At 45.6% G+C, this 23,836-nt stretch overlaps 1 protein-coding gene across 1 annotated transcript in view; it reads left to right on the top strand.

Moving 5' to 3' along the window:
• Positions 1-23,836, top strand: part of PKIG (cAMP-dependent protein kinase inhibitor gamma) — a 28,927-nt gene extending 5,091 nt beyond the window's left edge. The window contains exons 2-3 of the mRNA XM_066624701.1: positions 20,722-20,897; positions 22,979-23,836. Coding sequence (XP_066480798.1) covers positions 20,753-20,897; positions 22,979-23,058 — 225 coding nt within the window. The 5' untranslated portion in view covers positions 20,722-20,752 and the 3' untranslated portion in view covers positions 23,059-23,836. The remainder of the gene's footprint in view (positions 1-20,721; positions 20,898-22,978) is intronic.

Raw genomic sequence — 23,836 nt, 5'->3', positions numbered from 1 at the left:
ATTTCCTTTCCCACTCTATCCCCTTTTCCTTTTCTAGTTAAGGGTGAGAGAAGGACCAGTGGAGGCAAGAAGGTGGATGGAGGTGAGCACCCTCAATCAGCCACCTCAACTGGTCTCATGAAAAGGCCAGCCCTGGCTGTTTCCATAGGAACCTGCCTGTTCCTTGAGTACATCTTCAGAGGCTTCACTCCAAGCGTCCTCATCATCAGAGGTGAGGTGACAACTAGAGGTGAGGTGACAACAGGTGAGGTGACAACTAGAAAAAGAGTCATTTTTGTAGCGGTGCCCTGGTTGTGGAACTACCTTCCTTGGGACACTCATATGGCTGTCAGCATTTAGGATTAAGTCAAAGCTGACCTGAATTTTTATTAGCCAATGCATTTTTATTCATATCTACTTATTCAATTTCATTGTTGCTTATTGTCATTTTTTTATGTTTTACTTGCAGGACATTTAGGGCTTCAAAGGCAAAGGGCTTTATATGGCAAGACTGGAGCAATTTGCCCTCATTCATCTTTGCTAGGTTGGAATTTGATTTGCATCCTTGCCTTGTTTAACAAACTCCAGTGGTGTAGCTAGAGGGGTTGCAAAGCACTAAGTCTTGCAGGGAGCATGCAAGCTGCCTCTCCCCCACCCCTTCAGAGCTATTCCCTCTATTGCACCTCCAGAATGACTGGGAAGGGGAGGGGGAGGGGCTGTTTGCACGCTATAGTGAAGCTCCCTGCAAGACTTAGCACTTTGCACCCCCTCTATCTACACCAGTGGCAACCTCTTTTAGATCTTTGTTCTATTGCTTCAGCGTCCCCCAAACAAGAAAATTTCCAAATGCTAACAAAGAGGACATTGTTTTGGTGTTTATTTTTCGACAAGAAATGGAGGAATGCAAGTATTAGAGTCTTGGGAGAAAACAACTCTCCCTGTTGGCACCCCACAGCACTTCATTCCATAGTGACACCCTCTTGGGGCCTGTTTTCTTTCACTTTACTGAAAGCTGCAGGCAGAATCTCAGAGCACAATCACTTTCCACAGGCAATTTGAAATTCGTTTTCAAGAAGTGATCTGACACTGACTTCCTATGAAAAAACAATTATTCTCTTGGAAAGCCACAAAATGACTTTTATAGTTTTCTGGAAACTTGTGTGGGAATAAGTATGCTCACCAGACCACATATGTAGTGCTAACAAACAGAAGTCTGCTTTAAATGGTGAGTTACAGGTTGTGATCTGCAAGAACGACAAGAACGAGTTCATGATTTCAGATCTGAAATTCCATTCACTGTTGTTACTTTACGACTGATCAGGGTGTGCATATTTTCTATTCCATCATTTGCAGCCAATGAATTCCTAAGTGAGAAAAGAATGCTTAAGTTTGATCATCACCTACTTAGTGATGTCACTTCCTGCTCAATGACATCACTCCTGGCTCTCAGCAGGCACCATGAATGCTATTTGACCTGCTGTGTGAAATGGGTTTGACACCCCTGGCTTTGAGAAACTGAGCAGTGTCCTTTTAGTGAATGCGCAATTCCTCTGATAGCACATAGGAGATGCAGACCCGCTTTAGACGTACCAGAAAGGGATGCACAGGGCATGCACTCTTGGCAGGTATCCTAGAAATGTACAACAATCCTGCTGTGGAGACTCTTTCAGAAACATTGTAACAGCTTTTCAGCCTCTCTTGCTGCTCTGTCTTTTCTCTGGCAAACTGTCTGCATAGGCAGCGTTGCCAGACTGTAGGCAGGGGATTGCTACTTGATCTTTAAATTTTCCAATGAGGTGGCAGACTGTGGCATCTTCACCCACCCATTTTTGAGAAGTGATTTGACACTCAATGGCACTCAGGAAAAGAAATGAGAGGAAAATGGTTGGGAGATGCTTTCAATTGCTGAGAGCACAATCCTATGCCTGTTTACTCAGAAGTAAGTCCCATTAAAGTCAATGGGACTTACTCCCCAGTAAGTGTAGATAGGATTGCAGCCTGAATCTCTCATTTAAACAGAGATTGACAAAGAAGAATAGTACATAAGAACAGCCCCACTGGATCAGGCCATAGGCCCATCTAGTCCAGCTTCCTGTATCTCACAGCAGCCCCACCAAATGCCCCAGGGAGCACACCAGATAACAAGAGACCTCATCCTGGTGCCCTCCCTTGCATCTGGCATTCTGACATAACCCATTTCTAAAATCAGGAGGTTGTGCATACACATCATGGCTTGTACCCCATAATGGATTTTTCCTCCAGAAACTTGTCCAATCCCCTTTTAAAGGCGTCCAGGCTAGATGCCATCACCACATCCTGTGGCAAGGAGTTCCACAGACCAACCACACGCTGAGTAAAGAAATATTTTCTTTTGTCTGTTCTAACTCTCCCAACACTCAATTTTAGTGGATGTCCCCTGGTTCTGGTGTTATGTGAGAGTGTAAAGAGCATCTCCCTATCCACTCTGTCCATCCCCTGCATGATTTTGTATGTCTCAATCATGTCCCCCTTCAGGCATCTCTTTTCTAGGCTGAAGAGGCCCAAACGCTGTAGCCTTTCCTCATAAGGAAGGTGCCCCAGCCCCGTAATCATCTTAGTCACTCTCTTTTGCACCTTTTCCATTTCCTCTATGTACAGTACAGGTGCAACCTATTTATCCACAGATTTTTTATCTGCGGATTTGTCTCAAAGTGAATGGGGCAGGGGGGATTCAAAGTCAAACACACCTTTGTCTCCTTTGCCCTGTGCTTGTCTTGCTCCTTTTTCAGGCAGCCTAAAACACTGCAAAAAGGCTCCACCTTGAACAGGCAGGGAAATAGCCCTGGAGCCATGGAAGAGATTCCCCTTGCAAAGGAACAGTAACACTCCTGGAGCCCCTGAGCCAGCAAAGAGGCTGGGGGTGGAAACTGTAGCCAGAACATGTGCAGCAAGGTGGAGCCAAAGCAGGAGATTTAGGCTACAATCCAATCCACACTTTCCTGGGAGAAAGCCTGATTGACTAGAATGGGGCTTACTTCTGAGTAGAAACACATAGGACTGGACTCTTAAAAGCTCAGCATCCCACCTGTGAAAGAAGCAGGACAGCTGGCAACGGGGAGGGCTGAGTATGGAGCAGAGGAGGGGGGAGGCGAAGGAGGGGATTGATAACAGCTGCCATAGTTTCCTTCCAGCCCTAAGTGGTATTTGCTTAACTCTATGGAATTAAGCACATTTTAGTTTTTTCTTAATCATGCCGGGTCAGGGAACAGAACTAATGCATATAAATAGGGTTCACCTGTAATCTCTAAACTGCAGTATTGCAACTTGATATACAGGTCTTTAGTATTTGCATGACAAACAGTACAGCAGGTAAACATATAGGCAGTGGTATGGTGGTAAATTTTGAAATGAAGGGGCTGTTTATGATGCCCTACAGCAGGGGTTGGCAACCTGTTTGGGAAAAGGGGCCAGAAAAGGGGCCAGCAGGGGTTGGCAACCTGTTTGGGAAAAGGGGCTTGGTAAAGACAGGATTGCATCACTGCTGGTCGACCTCCTGAAGTGGCTGTATGGAGCTTGGCTTGGGAGTTTGCCACATGTCAGATGGGAAAATGTGGAGCCACCTGCCCAGCCTTGCAGATTCCCTGTGCCCTGTGGGATTTTGCAGGACTAGGTGGGAAGCTCTGCCATTCCCTGTCCAGCATGTGGCAAATTGCATGGGACACTTTGCCTCCCAAGCCAAATTCTGTACAGTCCAGATGACTTTGGGTGGTAAGATGGATGTGGCCCGCAGGCCATAAGTCGATAAACCCTGCCCTATAGCCACACCTCCATAACCAGACCACATTCCACAGCCACATCTGCTAACACAATATGCATGCAAAAATCAACTTTAAAATTTATTACCTTACACAAGATTTAGGGGTGTTCCAAATGGAGCCTCAACCAAGTTTCCATTATTCTTGGGGTTTGTCGGAAGGTGGTGGTTTACTAAGCATGCACAGAGTTCCTGTCCTTCAGCATACAGCAACCACAATAGAAAAAAAAAATTCAGAAAAAAATCAGTTTGCTTATTCAGGGGAAATGGAAAACATTACACTGGCAGCAGAAATCTGAGAGAGGCATTCTCATTAAAGGTGGAGGCAAAAAAGTGAGAGGAGGGACTGGTGTGTCACTGAAGAATAAAATTAGAGCAGAAACCCTATGCATATTTAAAGATCCAGTGAACTCAAAAAAACTTATTTCTGAGTTACAAATGGATTCCATCAGGCGCTGTAGCAGGAAAGAGGGGTTGCAGGAAGAATGGGAGTGTTAAGAAGAGGAAACAAAAGAGCCTGGACCCCTGTTTTATAATGGTGATCCATTCCAGAGACATGGCTGTACTGTGAAAATATTGTGATGTGACCCCAATAACATGCTGTTTTGGGGTAATTCATTCCAAGACTTGGAAAGTTGATGTTTCTGCCAGAGTACTAAGCTATTTCCCTTTCAAAAGATTATTTAGAAGGTGCCCATTGTACTCTTTAGGGGCCATGGTTATCAGTTTACACAAGGTTGTATTTGTAAAACACAAATTACATGGCTGTGTCCTTCTCTCAATACATACAACCAGAATGTTAAAAATTGCATTTTCTATACACTTCAGACACAGTCACAATGTTAAAGATGCTGCTATTGACAGAAATGCTACCTAATGCTTGCTTTTGCATCACAATTATCTATTACCCATGATGAGGTCATGTTAGCGGCAATTATGAGCCCATCATAAAGTGAACCAGTGGCATAGCTAGCGAGGGGCAGAGAGGCTGGTCCGTCCTAGGTACCAGCCTTGGGAGGGGTGACCCACAAATGACCCAACATTGCTAAGACAGAATGGCGAATCGGACATAAGAACATAAGAACATAAGAACAGCCCCACTGGATCAGGCCATAGGCCCATCTAGTCCAGCTTCCTGTATCTCACAGCGGCCCACCAAATGCCCAGGGAGCACACCAGATAACAAGAGACCTCATCCTGGTGCCCTCCCCTACATCTGGCATTCTGACTTAACCCATTCCTAAAATCAGGAGGTTGTGTATACTCATCATGGCTTGTACCCCATAATGGATTTTTCCTCCAGAAACTCGTCCAATCCCCTTTTAAAGGCGTCTAGGCTAGACGCCAGCACCACATCCTGTGGCAAGGAGTTCCACAGACCGACCACACGCTGAGTAAAGAAATATTTTCTTTTGTCTGTCCTAACCCGCCCAACACTCAATTTTAGTGGATGTCCCCTGGTTCTGGTATTATGTGAGAGCGTAAAGAGCATCTCCCTATCCACTCTGTCCATCCCCTGCATAATTTTGTATGTCTCAATCATGTCCCCCCTCAAGCGTCTCTTTTCTAGGCTGAAGAGGCCCAAACGCCATAGCCTTTCCTCATAAGGAAGGTGCCCCAGCCCCGTAATCATCTTAGTCGCTCTCTTTTGCACCTTTTCCATTTCCACTATGTCTTTTTTAAGATGCGGCGACCAGAACTGGACACAATACTCCAGGTGTGGCCTTACCATCGATTTGTACAATGGCATTATAATATTAGCCGTTTTGTTCTCAATACCTTTTCTAATTATCCCAAGCATAGAATTGGCCTTCTTCACTGCTGCCGCACATTGGGTCGACACTTTCATCGACCTGTCCACCACCACCCCAAGATCTCTCTCCTGATCTGTCACAGACAGCTCAGAACCCATCAGCCTATATCTAAAGTTTTGATTTTTTGCCCCAATGTGCATGACTTTACACTTACTGACATTGAAGCGCATCTGCCATTTTGCTGCCCATTCTGCCAGTCTGGAGAGATCCTTCTGGAGCTCCTCACAATCACTTCTGGTCTTTACCACTCGGAAAAGTTTGGTGTCGTCTGCAAACTTAGCCACTTCACTGCTCAACCCTGTCTCCAGGTCATTTATGAAGAGGTTGAAAAGCACAGGTCCCAGGACAGATCCTTGGGGCACACCGCTTTTCACCTCTCTCCATTGTGAAAATTGCCCATTGACACCCACTCTCTGCTTCCTGGCCTCCAACCAGTTCTCAATCCATGAGAGGACCTGTCCTCTAATTCCCTGACTGTGGAGTTTTTTCAGTAGCCTTTGGTGAGGGACCGTGTCAAACGCCTTCTGAAAGTCCAGATATATAATGTCCACGGGTTCTCCCGCATCCACATGCCTGTTGACCTTTTCAAAGAATTCTATAAGGTTCGTGAGGCAAGACTTACCCTTACAGAAGCCATGCTGACTCTCCCTCAGCAAGGCCTGTTCGTCTATGTGTTTTGAGATCCTATCTTTGATGAGGCATTCCACCATCTTACCCGGTATGGATGTTAGGCTGACCGGCCTATAGTTTCCCGGGTCCCCCCTCTTTCCCTTTTTAAAAATAGGCATGACATTTGCTATCCTCCAATCTTCTGGCACCATGACCTGTTTGGATGGCTGGGAGAGCACCCCTGCTTGATCCCGAGCGAGGCGAAACCGGTTGGGGCTTAGAAAGAAGGAGGGGGGGAACTTAAACCTTTGTTGCCCTGAGAAGGGAGGGGATGTACCCCAAAGGGGGGGGGGTTCCTACATGTTCTGGAATGGATGCCTTACAGCCCAAGCCTAGACATATCTACTCAGAAGTAAGTCCCATTATGGTCAATAGGGCTTACTCCCAGGTAAATGTGCATAGTATTGTAGCCTTCCTCAGTTGGTGTGAAGGGGAACCCTGTCACTCCAACAACAGTGGAACCCAAGTTGCCTCCAAGTTGACCCCCCTCCACAACCCTGGACAAAACACCAGTAGCTCAGGAGGCGCAACTGGGCCAGAATCCCCTAAATATTGGGAAAGTTTAGGTTGCATTTTTGGGATCTACCTGAAGCAAGGAGACTGGGGGTCTCCAAATGCAGCCTGACATCCACCAGTGCCTCCCAGTGCCCTCACTGCCCTAGGGGCAGTGCCCTTGGGGCATCTGGAGGGGCACTGGGGGTCAACATACCTGGGAGTGCAGCAGCCCGACATCCCCCCAGTGCATGGGCTAAGGGCGGCTCAAAGACGGGGAAACAGAGCCTTCTAGCAGGTAGAAGGTGTGGCGAACGCAGGGGAGGCGCGGTGGCAGGTTACCCCCCAAGAGTGGAGCCCAGGCACTTGCTCCCCGCCCGCGAACCCCCCCACACACTGAGTGACACCAGTGATCTAGTACTTTATCCAATTCCAATCTCCAGTCACCTAAGCCGTCAAGTGGCAGCTCGTTCCACAGGCGAACTCTGTGCTGCGCAAAGACTTCTGTGTGTGAAAAAGACCCTTCCGATACAGGGGCTGCTGGAAGCGGGTTCATAGTCCCTGTGTGTTTGCCACGGGTCAACCAAGGGCTGGCAGAGGGGGCGGTGCGTGTGCCTAAGTGGGGCAGGCAGGCAAAAGACAGGGGGCGGAACCCGGGGTCCTCGCTCCGCCGGCACTTCTGACCTGGGGTGGCAGCGGGCATTCCTCTGCGCTGCCCGGGCGGCTGAGAGGGAGCGAGGGACTGTCAGCCACCAGCGGGAGGCGAACTCCTGACTCAGGAGCCTGGACCTCACCCGCTACGCGGCCCCGCGCGGCGAGCCACCGCCCGTCCTCCCCCCAGCCTCTTCCCAGCTCCCCTTTACCTGTCGCCGAGGGCGGGCCTGGCGTCCTCCAATGGGCTCTGCGCATGCAAATGAGGCACTCACCTGGCGCTGCTGCGCCTGCATCCCTCTGAGCTGGGCATCCCCCTGGACCACTGGCTGGGCAGCCGCCCTGGGATGCTGCGAGAGGCCAGTGGGCCGCCAAGGAGGGAGCAAAGGGGATGGAGAATCAGACCTGTTTGGACGGCTGGGGGAGCGCCCCAGCTTGATCCGGAGCAAGGTGAACCCGGTTGGGGCTTAGAAAGAAGGACAGGGGGAAACTTAACCCTTTGTTGCCCTGAGAAGGGAGGGGATGCACCCCAAAGGGGGGGGGATCCTGCATGTTCTGGAATGGATGCCTTACAACCCAAGCCTAGGCATGTCTACTCAGAAGTAAGTCCCATTATGGTCAATGGGGCTTACTCCCAGGTAAATGTGCATAGTATTGTAGCCTTCCTCAGTTGGCGTGAAGGGGATCCCTGTTGCTCCAATAACTATTGAGCCCTATGGATAGCAAGCCACACGGTCACGTTTACTCGCGAGTAAGCAAACGTGCCTTGGCTGCTGGTCAAGTCAGGCAAAGGGGAATGCAAGGCTAGCTGCATGTTCCCAATCTGATGAAAGTGGAGCCAAACAAATGCTCCAGAAGGCAGCACCTCCAATAATAAAACAGAGGCTTTAGCTGGTAAGGTCCATTTTATTCGTTGGACTTGCAAAGCCAGGTGAGTCCTGATAGTGATATGCTTGAAATATAAGAACTTGCACTAAACTGGGCACTGGGGAGGGCTGAAAATCTCACTGGTTTTTTTTTTTTGGGGGGGGGGGCGTGTTATTGCAGGCAGGCTACAGAGAAAATTCACTTGGTGAAACAGGGTTAGCTTCCCCTTATTTAATTATTTGTTTTTCTTTAATTTAATTATTTATAATTATTTATTTTATTTTGCTTGAGGATGTCACTTCCAGCCATGTAATCACTTCCAGTGGGTCCTGGACAGATTGTCATTCTAGAGTGTCATTCACCCCAGGCATCCTGAGGGGGGGGGAAGGGAGGGGACACCCTAGTGACCAAAATTCTGGAAATCGTGGCTTTTAGGAATAATACCATCGTGTTATATACCATTTGATGCAGATTTTCATCCATTGCTTGTGGATGTGTTTATTTTCTGGCCATTATTCATGTCATGGCTATTACTATCTCTCAGTCTCACCTACCTCACAGGGTTGTTATGAGGACAAAACAAAGTGAGGAACCATGTACACCACCCTGAGCTGCTTTGAGGAAGGGTGGTATAAAAATGTGAATTAATTGTGTTGTATGGGGTGACAAAAATTTATGGGCCCTGGGTGTCAAATGACCTAGCTATGCCACTGAAGTGAACAACAAGTATAGTGAAACTTGTTTTACTACAGAAAGGCCAGTGTATAGTGATTTGATTGTAAAGTGGGGATCCATTGTAAAGGCTGTGAAAGTGATGGGAAAGATTAAATTAACCTATTTCTGCCCAGCCCCCAGGTGTACACACTTGATCCCTGTTGCGTCTATGCAACATTGGGCAGAAATGGCTTAAAGACGAGATGAATTTACAAAATCAAGGCAAAGAAGGCAAATGGAAAGTTTAAGGCTGCTGCAGTCCTCTGGGGGGGGGAAGGTGGAAGTGTGGGGAAATGTGGGGGGGGGGGGCACCAGGCAAATTGAAACTAGGGGAAAGGAGGTTGGGAAAAGAGTTCAGTCATCTGCTGCTCATATTTTGGTCTGTTTAACAGACAGAGAAATAACCATACTGGGCTGCTTGTGGCCGGCAAGTGGAAGAACTGATCAGGATTGTAAGGATCGCATCAAGATAATACATATGTGAAGTACTTGCACACTCAGAAAGCACTATAGAGAGGCTCTATGTTATTATCAATCAAGAATGAACACCTTTTGATTCTAAGCACCTGTGGGAGGCATTGATTTCCCCCTCTCCCTCCCTCCTTCCATCCCTCCCCCCCCCTTTTGATTTGATGCTGCCTCTGCTCTCTTATTCGATATTGGTCTATGAGCCAATAACAGGGTAAATCTGTTTGTAAAGAAAAATGTTCCAGAAAATTGGCAACTATAACTACAAACAAAACTATAGCCATTTTGTGGCAATATTCTTTGAGTTTCCCCTCCCTTTTTGTCTACATTTAGACATTCTTAACCCCCCCCCCCCCACTCTCCAGTGAGGCTTCAGTGATGTCTCAGTGGCTGAGATATTTTCCCAAGGCATCCACTTCCTTTCTGGCTGTCTTCCCAACCTTGAGTGATGGCAGAGGAAGTTATCATTTTCCCCCCAATAACTACCAGTTTGCCCAATGAGAACAGTGGGAAGGCCGCCACTAACCAATAGGCACTGTACCCATTTAGACCTCTTTGCTCTTTTACCACAACCCTGAAGAATTCAGGCCAACATACGAGTTACCCCAAATGTGTAAGGTGACCTGATGTGTAAAAAAAAGGAAGAAAGAAAAGAAAAAAAATCAGCTGGAGGGTACACAGGGACACAGAACCACAGAGTGGTATTGGAGGACTTTAGGACTATGGTTCCTCTCCCAATGGCCCCACCACCACTTGCTACTATAAAGAGTAAAAAAGCTTCCTTTGGCTTTCAGTGGAAGCATTTTTCTCTTTAAAATTCTGCAGGAAGGTGCAAGTAGGAGTAGAACTGAGATGGGGGCAAAGTCCTAAAGCACCCCAACCCCCCATTCTGCTACCCTTTGGAGCTCTCCCCAGGCTATTTTTAAAAGAGAACAAACACATATGTGGTCCACGTTACACATTTAGGTGTACCTGCAACTCATAGTCTAATCCCTTGGTGCCTGGCCATCAAAGGAAGGCATATTGCATTGGCAGTGACTGCTTTACTGCTGTTGTGAAGCAGGCAGCACCTGCTGCCGAGCTGCCAGTGGCAGACCAGAGTGGCCTGCTGGCTGCCAGTGGATGGCCAAAGAGCAACCATGTAAGTTAGGCCAATGGAGGAGGCAGGATGAGGTGGGGAGGAGGCTAGAGTGAAACAGGGGAGGGAATAGGTGGAATGGGGCAGTAATGGGGCAGGGAGGATTGGGTCCACAATGGGGGTGGGTTCAGCAGCAGTGGAGCCCAGTTGACACCTAACCTCCTTCCCAGGTCGAATCTGTTTGCACAGCTCAACATGGACTTGATATTAGACTAAGGGCGTAATTCTAACGCACTTTCCAGCACTGACATAAGGGCAATGTAGCTCCAAGGTAAGGGAACAAATATTCCCTTACTTTGAGGAGACCTCCGGCAGTCCACCCAACTGCAGGATGCTGCATGTGTTCCACTGGCACAGCTATGCCAGCGCTGGAAAGTTGGTTAGGATTTGGGCCTAAGTGTCTAATGTAGGGGTGTCAAACATAAGGGCTGCGGGCCAGATGTGGCCTTCAGAAGCTGTTTATCCAACCTTCAGGCTCTCCCAGCACCAGCATCAACTGCTGTGCTGAGGTGTCACTGCTGAAAGGGCGACTCACATGAAGATATGATCAAGATTTGTGTATATTCTCTTCATATTTGCAGCGAATGAGTTCCTGAGAATTTCTGGTCATGCTTATTTCTGGTCATGACCAGAAATCACTTCCTGCTTAATGACATCACTTCCTGCTTAATGACATCACCTCTGGCCCTCAGCAGGCATCATGAGTGCTATTCGGCCCGCTGAATGAAATTTTTGACATCCCTGGTCTGATATCTGCATGACCTTTCTGAGGCACTTAAAACTTGTCCAAAAGAAGCCTTGTGTGTGTCTGTGCACGCGGGCATTTGTCTGTGTGTCAGTATAAAACTCACACAGCTCTAATGACACTATTGCACACTGTTGCAAATCACAAAATGAAGGCAGGGAAGGGGGAAAGAAGCTGTGATTTTTAATTATTTACTCTTTGCTGGTGAAATGTGACTGCACAATTTGTGGCAACTCTGCTTGATCGCTAATGAAGTTCTGGAAAGAGGCCCTTCTACCTTCACATGATCCCTTCCCTCCTTGGGCTGATGCTGTGCAGCAGGGGATTTTCACAACAGCTACACAGGAAAAGTCAGCACTCTTTATTCCCTGCCTGGGCTGGACAGAACTGCAGCAGAAGGAAAGGATCTTTGCATGCTAAATATTTTAAAGGCTCCATGGAGGTAGCTCTTCTCACGGGTCCCAGTTTGATAGGAAATTCTAATAATAGCTTGTACACCCTGGATGGAAAAGGCAGGGGGCAGGCTGAGAATATTTTTTTTTAAATCAAAATGCTGTTTTCAGTTTTTCAAACTGCTGTAGAAATGTGTACGCTAACTGAAGCTTAATTGGGAGAGGGCCAATCCTGACATCAAGTTGCGGGGATCCCTGGGGCAAAGACTGACACATACCCCTGTGGCAACCCTCCCTTCTTTTTCATGGCAAATGGAGCACTACTTCTGTCCCCAGTACTGAGGATTCAAGGGGTGGCCCAGCCAGGTGGGGTCTCTAAGAGATGTCAGCCCTTAAGCAGCAACCAAACTAGCGAATCCTGATCATTCCTGGGAGAGCTATGTCTCCAGTGTGCTGTTGAGGGCAGTCCAGCTGTACTGAGGACATCAAGTTGAAACAACAACCCTGGCTTGCCTTCTCACCAATGTAAACCTCTACTTTCCCTCTAGGGACTCTTTATGAGGTCTATGTCAAATCTCCTCCCATGAAACTGAAGGAAGCAACTATCTTCAGAAAAATGATTCTTGGATTATCAACTTTCAATTTCAAAATTTAAATACCCCTTTTTTAATACCCATAGCAGTGCCTTTCAAAAGTCTTTCAAACTACAAATCAGATTGAGTGCCTTTGAGGATGTACAGAGTATGTTGATTGGCTGTTTTGGGTACTGGAAATGCAGCAATGTGCATCAGTAAGAGTCCTTTGCTAGAGAGTGTTCAATTCACCCAGTTCTCTTCTTTGCTGGAATTTTGTTCCTTACCTCAGTGGCATAGCTAGAGGAGTTGCAAAGTACTAAGTTTTGCGGGGAGCCTCACTGCAGTGTGCAAGTGGCCCTCCCCCCCCTTCGGAGCAAAACAGAGGCTTCACCCTCTTCCTTGGAAGGGAAAGTGGTGGTGCAAATGTCAGACCTTAGCTTACCAGAGGAATGCTTAGGTTGCAATCCTACGCACTCTTTCCTGGCAGCATGCTCCATTGAACACAATTGAACTTCTGAGTAGACACGTTTAGGATTGTCCAGTAAATCTACTTTACTGGAGGGCAGGAGGGCTGATCTAGAGGACAGAGCCTCTAGATAACCCGAAGTTAGCATGAAGATAATCAGTTAGCCTAAAGATAATCAGTTAGCCCGAAGATAACATCAGAAGGTCGCCAGTTCTAGGACGCCGGCAGCTCCCTGAACGGCTGAGAATGGCGAGACCTTGAAGCAGCTGACAAGCCCAGCTGAGCGATTCCACCTGCTCTTGGTGTGAGCAAGAAGCATCTTGGCTGCCCTCCGTGCGAGAGATGGAGCTGCTTGTCAGCCTGTGTGGGAGAACTGGAGGCCAGAAGTGAGACCAGAGCAGGAAGATCCATCTGAAATGTTGTTGGCTCTTGAAAGAGAGAACCTCTATGTTTATAAAAATCCCCTTGAGGGATTTAGAAATGCCTGCCTATGTAAACTGCCTTGAATAAAGTCAGAGGAGTAATCTGATGACCAGAAAGGTGGTAATGCCCCACAGCCTTCTCCCGGGGGGGGGGGGGGGCATGTAGACCAAACCATTTAGATCAAACCCTTCTCCTGCTTTCTGAGCAATGCAATTCCATTCTCAGCCCTGCAGGGTGAGATGGGTAAAGGCTTCCATTCAGAACTCCCAGAGCAGCAGGAATCTCATGTATAGTTCATTCCGGTGTGACGGTTGAGGCAGCTGGATCGCGACTGTCAGGTCATTTGAAAAGGGGATGTGCAGTGCTACATGGACAAGATGAGGGAGAGGGCAGCCTCATTTCTTCTACCTTGGTTGAAATAAGAGAGATGGGGGCAGAGGATGCGAATTAAGAGAATTGACTGATGCCATCACTTCCTGTGTGGATAGTGATGGGGCTAGTTTCAGGCCTAGTTTGGGCCTCTTCACTAAAGAATGGCTAATGGCTACCCTAGTAGGGTGTCTCCCTTTGGCCTGCATATTCTATAACCATTGATACCTAGGGAGACGGCCGGCAAACCATGGGTAGCACAGGTGGATCAACTCAGAACACTGCAAAAGGGGGCTACAGGGTTGACTGAACAGAGCAGGAGAACTTTCTGAAACAAAGCAGGAGCTCTCTAATCATATCTCCTTGCCACTGAAGCAGAGCAAAGGTGCAGAATTTGTCTTTCTAAAGTGCTATATCAATACCTAATAGTACATCAACAATTATAATTAGTGTCCCTCAGTATCAGTATTTTGACTTGCCACGGGACTCCCCTTAAGAGGAATGCTGAAATGGGAAAGATGACATTGGTTCTCAGAACCAAAGACCTGCTAAGGGAGGCAGTGTGTCTACCCTGTGTCCATGGCTAGACAATGGGGTTTCAGTGGGCTTAAACATGCGAATCCAATTTGGCTTGAGACTCCTGGCTGTAAAAATGAAAGTAGGTGACTTGACTGAGATATCGTTCTGCAGCAAATCTGTTTGCGGAGTTAATACTTTTCCAAATCCCCTCTCCCTGCAGTAAGTCCAGGAGTCCTGAGCTGATCACTTTTAACCCTTAGAATGTGTGACAAAAGGACGGGAACTGTTCTCCAAAAGTGTCAGAAATGCAAGGTGGACATGAATGGAGACATGTTAGATGCACAGGGTCTGTGTCCTCGCTGCAGAATCCTGACAGGAGAGGAGCAGCAAAGGAGTCAGCAAGGCAAGAGGTAAGGAAAGCTAGAAGAGCAAGCTGTATATGACATTCACTCCTACCAGATATGGTGATGGCACTGGCTTAGGTGGCTTTCATTAGACAAAGTCATGAGGCATAGATCTGGCAGGGGCTCTCAGCTATGATAATTTGATCAAACCTCTACATTCAGAGGTAGTGTACCTCTGAATATAGCTGAGGACTATATGGAAGAGCTGTTCTCTTCATGCCTTACTGTCAGTTTTCTAGGCGCATCTGGCTGGTTTTTAAAAACAGAATATTGGACCCTGTGACTGTTTTATCTAGTCCAGTAGGGCTCTTCTTAAAGGCAGAGAGGGCGTACAAGGGATAGCAGGAGATGGTGTGGATACTCAAGAATTCCAACCCACTGACACTTAACTAGGCAGCATGTGGATAGGATTTGATTAGTAGATCTAGTTAAAGCACCTCTGTGTTGGCCCAAAGAGCTTGCTGAGTTCTCATCAGAACTTAGTTCTCTGGACCAGTTTTGAGTGGCATAAGATGATTTTTCCTTTACGTTTTTTTATGATAAAGGGGAATTTTGAAAACATTTTCATATGGAAAGCTTCCATACTACAAATGACTTCCTGTTGATTTTCAGCACATGATAATTTACCAAACGGGCATTTCCAGTCAGATAAATGAAAACTGAGAAGAAGGCTTTCCCATCTCAGAATCAGACATGTGAACTGGTTGTGAGTTTCCCCGTTTTGTTCTGGGACCAAGAAAAGTTCAGCTGAACAGATTTGCCTCGAAGCTCATTCAGGTATCAGATTCATCAGCAGAGGACCTAGAACTCTGGATAGAGCAATTGATTCTCTAATGTGCCATTTGATGAAACAGAGCAGGCCCATTCATGAGGTCAACTGAAGTGGTCATCTCAGGCAGCAGGGTGGTGGAGAGTGGGGTGCCTGTCCCTGTCTGCCAATTTGCCTCTGTTGCACCTTCTTCCACTCCCTGGACTGGAAAAGGAAGAAGGGAACAGAGAGGAGGAAATGTGGAAAGGCAGAGAATAAAGAGCCAGAACCTTGGAGAGTGGGAGTAACAGACTGGCACATCACTGGGTAAGGAGGGTATTTGGCATGCTTCTTCAGGTGCCAGCCCTGTGCACAATTCTGGGAATTTAAGTTTTAATTTGGGCTGTCATTCAGAGAAATCTTTGTTGAACGTATAAAGCTGCCCCATAGTGACTCAGACCACTGGCCTATCTAGCACAGTACTTCCTGCTCTGATTGGAAGTAGCTCTCCAAGGTTTCAGAGATCTTGTTTATCAGCTGCTATCTGATCAGTTTAACTTGAGATGTCAGGAATCTTCTGCCAGAGCTAGGACCTCTCCCTGCACATTACTTAATTGCATGCTTGATTCAATTCATTTATTCAATGAATTGATTAATTGATTACATTTGCATATGAGTAAAATCAACAGTTCTGAATCAAAGAAAGAAAGAAAGCCACACAAAACAACCTTTCCTTTGTTGTTTTGAGTATGTGTGCCATAGCAAACATCATCTTAGAAGAGTTATTTCCTTCTGGGTGGGAGGAGAATGATTTATTTAAGGTAGTGTTTGCTATCTTTAATTGCTATAAGTACTGTTGCTATAATTGCTATAAATACTGTTAATAATAATAATAATAATAATAATAATAAGTACTAAATACAAGGTAGACTCTGTTAGCCTGAACAGAGACTGTAAAATTGATCAGGTCCTCACACTTAATACATCACCTTGTAAGCCAAGGTGCCTTCTTCTTGTCAGAATTTTCAGATGTTCAAACTTTGAGGAGCTGGTCCTATAAAAAATACCCCTGTACCAACTGTAGATATTTCATTCTCGACAGCCAACTTGGCATTGCCCTTCTGTAGTGATACTCTGTTGTCCTGCTTTTGGCCTTACATAAGAAAAAGATTCTCAAGAATTTGTTTATGTACAAGTTTTTGAGAGGACTGGAAATCATCAGCAGAAATCACAGAGGAGCATATCGCCCTCTCAGCCTGACATTGCTGAACCCAATTCATTGATTCAGTGATAGTGTGATTGCTGCAGTTTGAAAACAAAATGACTGGGTATCATTTCACATGGGAAACTGTTTGGATGAAGCAGCTTCCTCTGTCCTTTAGCCAGGCTGCTTGTCAATAATCACCACAGCTCTGCTACTGGAGGGAAGCCATGCAAGTATGTTTGCTGTGAAGGGAGAAAGAGAAATAGCTCAAGGCCTCCATCTGCTGGTCACACATGTGCTGAGTCCAACAAAGGCTAGACGTATGTCAAAGGTTCAGCTCCCATCCCAAGCACAGCTCAACAGATCAAAGCCAGGATTCCTAGCTGTACAGCCCCACAGCTATTTCCCCCTAAAGATCTCACATTTAATAATGCACTACCCAAAGCAACTAAGAGTTCTGCCAGAAGCATCTAACAAAATGGACTGTAGCTCACAAAATAGTATCTGGGGAACTGAGAGAACGCATGTTTCTAATTACCCCTGCTAATTGGGTAAGAGGCACTTTTTCAAGTGGGTGCTCTTTTTTTTAGCAGGGGGAGAGTAACTGGCCCACCTCACCCCTGCACTGTCTGTTCTAGTGGCTGTCTGCTGGTATTCATTTGCATCTTTTTAGATTGTGAGTCCCTTTGGGGACAGGGAGCCATTTAGTTATTTGATTTTTCTCTGTAAACAGCTTTGTGAACTTTTAGTTGAAAAGCGGTATATAAATACTGTTAATAATAATAATAATAATAATAATAATGATGAGAATTGGGGTTGTCTTTAGAGTGCCATTGGACTCTGTTATTTTTGCTTTAACAGATTAATGAGGAAGATCATAGCCCACCAGAATATACTAGTATCGCCATAAGCATTTTTATACATTCTTTACTCTGCCTTTCTGATCAAAGTCAAGAACATTAAATCTCAATCAGATATTTTAAAAATAGATAATTAAAAAACCAGAACACTAGAGGAATGATACATGCATGCTGAAAGCTGGTCAGCAAACTTGCTGAAATGAACAAGCCTTGAATTGCCTCCAGAAGGTTAAAAACTTCCCTGCTTGAAGGTTCATCAATCCACTGAAATTAATGCAGCTTTACCTTGGTATATTCATGTGTTTTTTTCTCAGCTTGCATCAAATTATTGAAACAGAGAGAGGCTGGGATTTCAAGGAAGTTGATTCTGTTCTTGTCAGGAATCAGATTTACATCAATGGCCTGTACTGAACCAGGAAGTGGACAAGATGCAGGTTTTCATGCCAGGGACCAAGGAGACCTCAGCAGCGAAACTAGACAGCAAGGTGACCAGATGCAGCAGAGTTCCTGTCCCTTTTGGTGTGGAAGAACAGAATGAGCAGCAGGTTCATCTTATCATATCTTCACTGTGCAAGTGATGCAAGCTGCAATCCTATACATCTACGCTTACCCAGGTTACCAAGAGTTCAGACCATCTTTCCATGGAGGATGGCAGGCACAGGATACTTCTTGAGATGGCAGAGTGCCCCAGTTGTAGAAAGAAGCATCTTTGCAATGCTGAAGGTGAAAGCATTTCTCAAGGGTAGTCAATTTTTAGCTCTGTGTTCCTTTAACACCTCATCAATCATGAACCTGGGCAGCTGGCTTTTTGTGGGGAGACAAGACTGAAGACCAGGAAATGGGAGTGTTTTTACTGCAGACCTGCTAAGATGAACAGAAGGGAGTGTATTGTTTGGAAACTGATGCTCTGTCTTTGCACCTGGCACCATTCACCCTTCATATGAGGTTCAGTTCAGTCTCTGATGATCAGGACTCCAGATTCAGGAAACAAATGTGATACACATACCCGGACAGGAACTCATCTTCATCAAACAATTCCAGAACAAATAAGCACTTCCACTGAATACCTGTATGCTTCGTTTTTTGATGTGTGTTACTTCTACAGTTCTCCACCAGGCTGAGAGTTACACTAGAAGCATTTGCAGCAAGGAAACTTGGCCAGACTTTCAGATGCACGTGGATTGCAAGTTTATCGATCTGAGCACTTATAGCTTATAAATAATTATCAAGCCAGGCAAAATTTCATTCAATTGTTGTAAAGTAACTAGTTTTCTGATTTCATGTGTCCAAACCACTGGCTCTCTGTACACAGAATATGCTCCACTTATAAAAAAAAACACACTGAAAACATTTTAAAATCCATATTGAAGGGGGGGAATAGACAAGGAAAGGGAATTATTAGTGATCAAGATGTGAGTTTTGCACGTCTATTTGACTTACAGCAAAATTCTATACATGTTTACTTGGAAGTAAGTCCTACTATGTTCAGTGGGTCATCCTCCCAGATAGGTATGCTTAAGAGTGCAGCTTTATTTTAGTAAAGAAAATCAGAAAAGTAAACCATGTTCATTTTTGTGTGCTGTAAAAATACTTCATTTTTTAAAAATAGGCCTGTCATTGAACTGAAATACTTGATTCGAGACAAAAAAAATAAGTGATATGCTCTTGCAACCCAATTCTGTGCATATTTAGTCAGAAGTAAATAGGTTCAGACTAAGTAAACGTGTCCAGAGTTGATTATTCCTAGTTAAGGGTGCAATCCTAACCTGCACTTATGCCGGCATAGGAGCTCTGGGAGGGTCGCAAACATACCATAAAGCATGTTTGCACCTCCGTGGGAGGAAGCTGCGTCGGCGCATCTAGATGCGCTGACGCACAAAGGCCGGCAGAAACCTCCGCGGCGGCTTTCCCCCTGCCGCTTGTGCCAGCACACCCGCACCGACACAAGTGGCAAAGGTAGGCGTGGGAGGGCGGGGAGGAGGTGGGAGGGGGTGTTTCTGGGTGGGGGGAGGGCGGGCGACTGGCTGCCCCAGGGGTGCATAGCCGGGGGCAGGGCTGGGACCCAGTGGTTATGCTGGATCCCAACCCCCATTCTCAGGGAGAACGGAGCAGCTTCAAGTCTCTCCGCTTTCCTCAGACTTGCGCCACCTCCAGAAGCAGTGCAGGTCCAAGGAGACCCATTGGAGTGCGCATCCCTTAGCCAAGAGTAAGGGGAAGATGTTCCCCTTGCCTCTGGCTGAGCCGCTGCAGCCAATGAACCTGCGTTGGTTGCAGCGCAAGCCTCCTGGCTTGCCTGCTCCAGTGCAGGTTTGGATTGTGCCTTATATGTGCATCAGATAGCAGAAGAACATGGTTTTGTGCAACTTTAGTCTGGGTTTTGCATTCATTTGCAGCCAATTAGATGAATTCATAATTGGAATTTTGGTTTGCATTTTGTGTATTTTTGACTTTCGCTTACCCTCCCATTCCTATTAGTTACAAATAAATAGAACTTGTGTGTGTTGTGTTCATATGTCTCTCTCTCTGTATGTATAATTGACCCAAAAAAGTGCATTATAACTTTTAGACTGCTCAAATCGACTAATATATCCATTCAATATGTAACTAATTTTTAAAGGAAACAATGAAGCATTTTTAGAAATGGAAATTTTTTGCAGAAAAATAGAATGTGGAGGTAGGAACAAAGATGGAGATTTGGAGGGTTGCCAGGTCTTGAACGTGGTCATCATAACCAATGAAGGTAGTTGCAAGAGTTTATTTTGTCACATTGGCACAAAGCGCCATTTTGATTTACAGCAAACACTATTATAGGACTCAGTGAAGGCAAATAAAGTAACCTTTTAAATAAAAAAATAAGCTTTGAAGCCTATGTACCACAAGCTATCTAAAGCACAAGATAGTATGTACCATGTTAGTACATAGGTTGCACTCCCCTTGAAGGAGCAGTTCAGTCTGCAATGCCTCTGGACCCAACTTCTTTCTGAATAACAAGTTTGAGGCTGTGGGTTGGAGTGCCTTTTCCCATCTTTGACCAGTGTGCTTGTTTCACCTGGTTCTGGAAAAGGCAGACCTGGCCATACTTGTAGGTGTGTTTACTGCAAGACAGTATACTCTATGGGAGGGGGAACTATGCCCTGAAAAACCATTTGGAAACTTCAACTGGTGCAAGATGGCTAACTGGACATTATCTGGGGCCTCTTGATATGGACCCCATTGCTCTAATTCTGTTCAGTGTGCATCAGTTACCAGTTCACTTCTGGATGCAGTGTAAGATCTTGACCATTACCTATATAGACCTACTTGGCTTGGGGACAGCATATAGACTGCCACCTTTTACGAGCTATCTGCCTACTGCATTCATCAGATGTATTTTGTCCTCTGTATCCCAACCCCTTGAGATTCTCTCAACCATTTACATGTTTATTATGCAGGGATTCTGTTGCATACAATGCAAACGAAGCAATGGATGAGCCTGCCTTCTCTGACTTTATCTCCTGCCATCGGACTGGCCGGAGAAATGCCGTTCATGACCTTCAGGGTGATGCAACCAGACTTAACCTGGAGAAACTGGCAGGCACCATGGATGAGATTTCTATTGCAGAGGGAGGTAAGTAAATTTATCAGAGCCCATCCAGAACTTCTCAGGCAGTAGGTTGAATACAGGAATATGAGACATGTATGTTTTCTGTGAGTCAAATGGAATTCATCTGAATGGTCATGAGAAGTGGCCATCCACTGTGTGACATCCATTGTGTAATAATTTTACAAATTACACAATGATCCATTTGCACAATAAACGTGAGCCAGGAGAGAGAATGTATTGCCATAGGAGAGCAGCTTCAATATAGATGCACATTCACAAAATAGAGAGATGTTGCAGCCGTCTTCTGCACAAATCAGTATATCTCCCCCTTCCCTTTTGCCCAACTCTGAAGTACAAATAAATGTGTCTTTGGCCCTTACACTTAACTTTTTTATTAAATAGAAGCTATGGGGTGTGAGCAGTGGGGGGGGGGCGGGAGGAAACCTTCAAACCTTTTCCCCATGCTCCTGATCTGGATCCCCCCCCACACCTGCCATTTGTCCTGAGATAGATTCCTCATTGCAAATAGTAGCCATTGGGGATCCTGCTCCATATGGTGTTGGAGGAAATTAAAAGTAGTTTCCTCTTTGGGGGGGAAGCAGAGTAGCTTAAGCAGCAGACCCCCCCCCTTTGGGTATTACCCCAGGGAACTTCCCTCACCCGGCTGACTGCTATTCAATGAAAAAAGACAAAGAGGCAATGGCTTGTTAAAGTTGCAAAAAAGAAGTTGTTTACTTACAGTTCCATTGAGTGTATATTTACAGCATCTGATTAGGATCAGAGGTTCAGCTAACACTTAGATAGCAAGGCCCTAGAGCTGCCTCCCCCTGCATGCCATGTGCCTGGGCATCAGAGCCCTGGTGTGCTCCATTTTAACAGGTCGGTGGTCAGAGGACAAGAGAGGAAGTGCTCAGAGGAAAAGGGAAGGATAAAGGGTTAGGGCCACACCCCACGAGGATCACAGAGAGAACAGGTAAAAAAGAGTAGAGTCACTGGGCCATAGCTTGACCCCTTCAGGACAGCATCCTGCCCCCTCTGGACAGCAGATGGAGTTGCATCAACTCCAACATATGGGGACTATGAGTGGGCCAAAAGGTTTAAAACTGCATCCCATATGCTGGAGTCCCTACCAGATCACTATACCTGTGGTTGCTATTAAGAAATGGGCACATATTGGCCCAGCCAGCACAGAGTAAAATACAGTTCTACCACAGAATCATTGTCATTTACCAAACTGCAGTAATATACCAGAGAAGTGAATTTCCATTGGGTTCAACATAGTAAAAAAGCAGGGCTACATGTTCAATCAACTAATCGGATTAATTACCGGTAGTTAAAAAATCTTGTAATCAACCAAAGCTGTGCCTAAATTATTAAGATGGCAGATTTTTTTAAAATTATAATGTATGAACTTTAAAAACTGCTGAAGGCAAATGTCTTAGAAGAAGCACTCTCTCTCTCTCTTCCCTTGCACAAGAGATAATGCCTCATTGGAGATTATGCCTCCTAGGCGTAAATCAGAGCTGGCCTTAGACCTCCTGCCACCTGAGGAGGCATGCTAAGTGGTGCCCCTCCACAGCAGATGATGTGCCAGCCTCTGTTCTTCCCACTTTCAGGATTGGAAAGAAAGAGGGAGACAGCGCAGAAGAAAAAGTATGGAAGACAGTGGTAAGCTAGAGCATTACAGTGGAGGCACGTGGAGTATGAAGATGGGTGCCCTCCCCCAAACTGATTCCTGAGGCAACTGTCCCAAGTTGACCTCATGGATGGGCCAGCCCCAAAATACATCACCAAGAAACAAAGGAATTATTTCAGAAGAACTATTAGTTTTACTCATGCAAATGTAACTGATTAAACACCCCTATAATCAAAATTAATTAACAGCCCAATCCTATTCATGTCTGCTCAGAAGCAAATCCCATTAGAGTCAATGGGGCTTACTCCAGGAAAGTGTGGATAAGATTGGCTGTAAACCCTCTAAAATTAAACTCTCTATAATTGATTAAATCCCATCTATAAACCTCCCTATAATCAAGCAAAATGTATTAATTGTATGACAGCCGATTTCACTTTGCAACTACTCATTTCATCATTTCTTTTTACAGAAAGCCAAGGGGAAGCTGATGCTACTGAGAAGGAACCAGGAATGACACCCAAGAGCCAAGATGGCAGCCCATCCTTGTGAGATCCCTGGATTTAGGCCGCAGGCGGAAGTCTGGATGACAACACATGTGACTCTTTCATAACTAAACTGATATGGGAACTTATACATAAAAGGCCTCTGTTATGGCCATCTAAATCTCATGGACACCTCTTGTGAACACCTGGTAGCTCCAATGAACTCTTTTATATGACAGAGCAGGATGTATTTTAGTTCCTTGAGTCACTTAAAAAAAAAGAAAAAAGCCTAAGAAGCTATTTTCCGGTTAGGGAAAAACAATAATAATATGTGCTTCAGAGTTTACTGTACAAGGTACATTTTGCTCACATAGTAAACATATAAACTATTATTTATTCCCATGTCCCTGTAGATTACTAGGTGTTTTACTGCATTCCTCACTTGGTGCACATGCTGCATCTTATGTGTGATATTTTTGAACTATGCACATGAGGGTCACACATACCTACCAGGAACTTCTCCAGTACAAACCTTATTGAAATCAATGGCAGTTGCATGACAGCAGCTGTGATCTTTTGCAACTCTAGTTCACTTCAACAGGGATTGCATAGGAGATGTTCCCACCAGACCTTCTGGAAAGAGGCAGCAGCAGATTGCGACCACTTCTACGTCATGCTGAGTCACTGCTTCTGCTTTCTGAAATGTAGGAAAGGGCTAAACTCATGGCAAAATGACACTACTTGGGCTAACTCATTAAAGTTTTTTTGCATCCTTTGTTAACAGCGGCACCCTATGTTGAAATCTGCACACAAATTCATAAATCTGTTTTAAGTACTTCCCACAA

The sequence above is a fragment of the Tiliqua scincoides genome, chromosome 4 (genome assembly GCF_035046505.1).
Source record: "Tiliqua scincoides isolate rTilSci1 chromosome 4, rTilSci1.hap2, whole genome shotgun sequence".
Taxonomy (NCBI): domain Eukaryota; kingdom Metazoa; phylum Chordata; class Lepidosauria; order Squamata; family Scincidae; genus Tiliqua; species Tiliqua scincoides.
The sequence above is the reverse complement of the archived record's forward strand: the minus strand, read 5'-3'. Positions and strand labels throughout refer to the sequence as shown.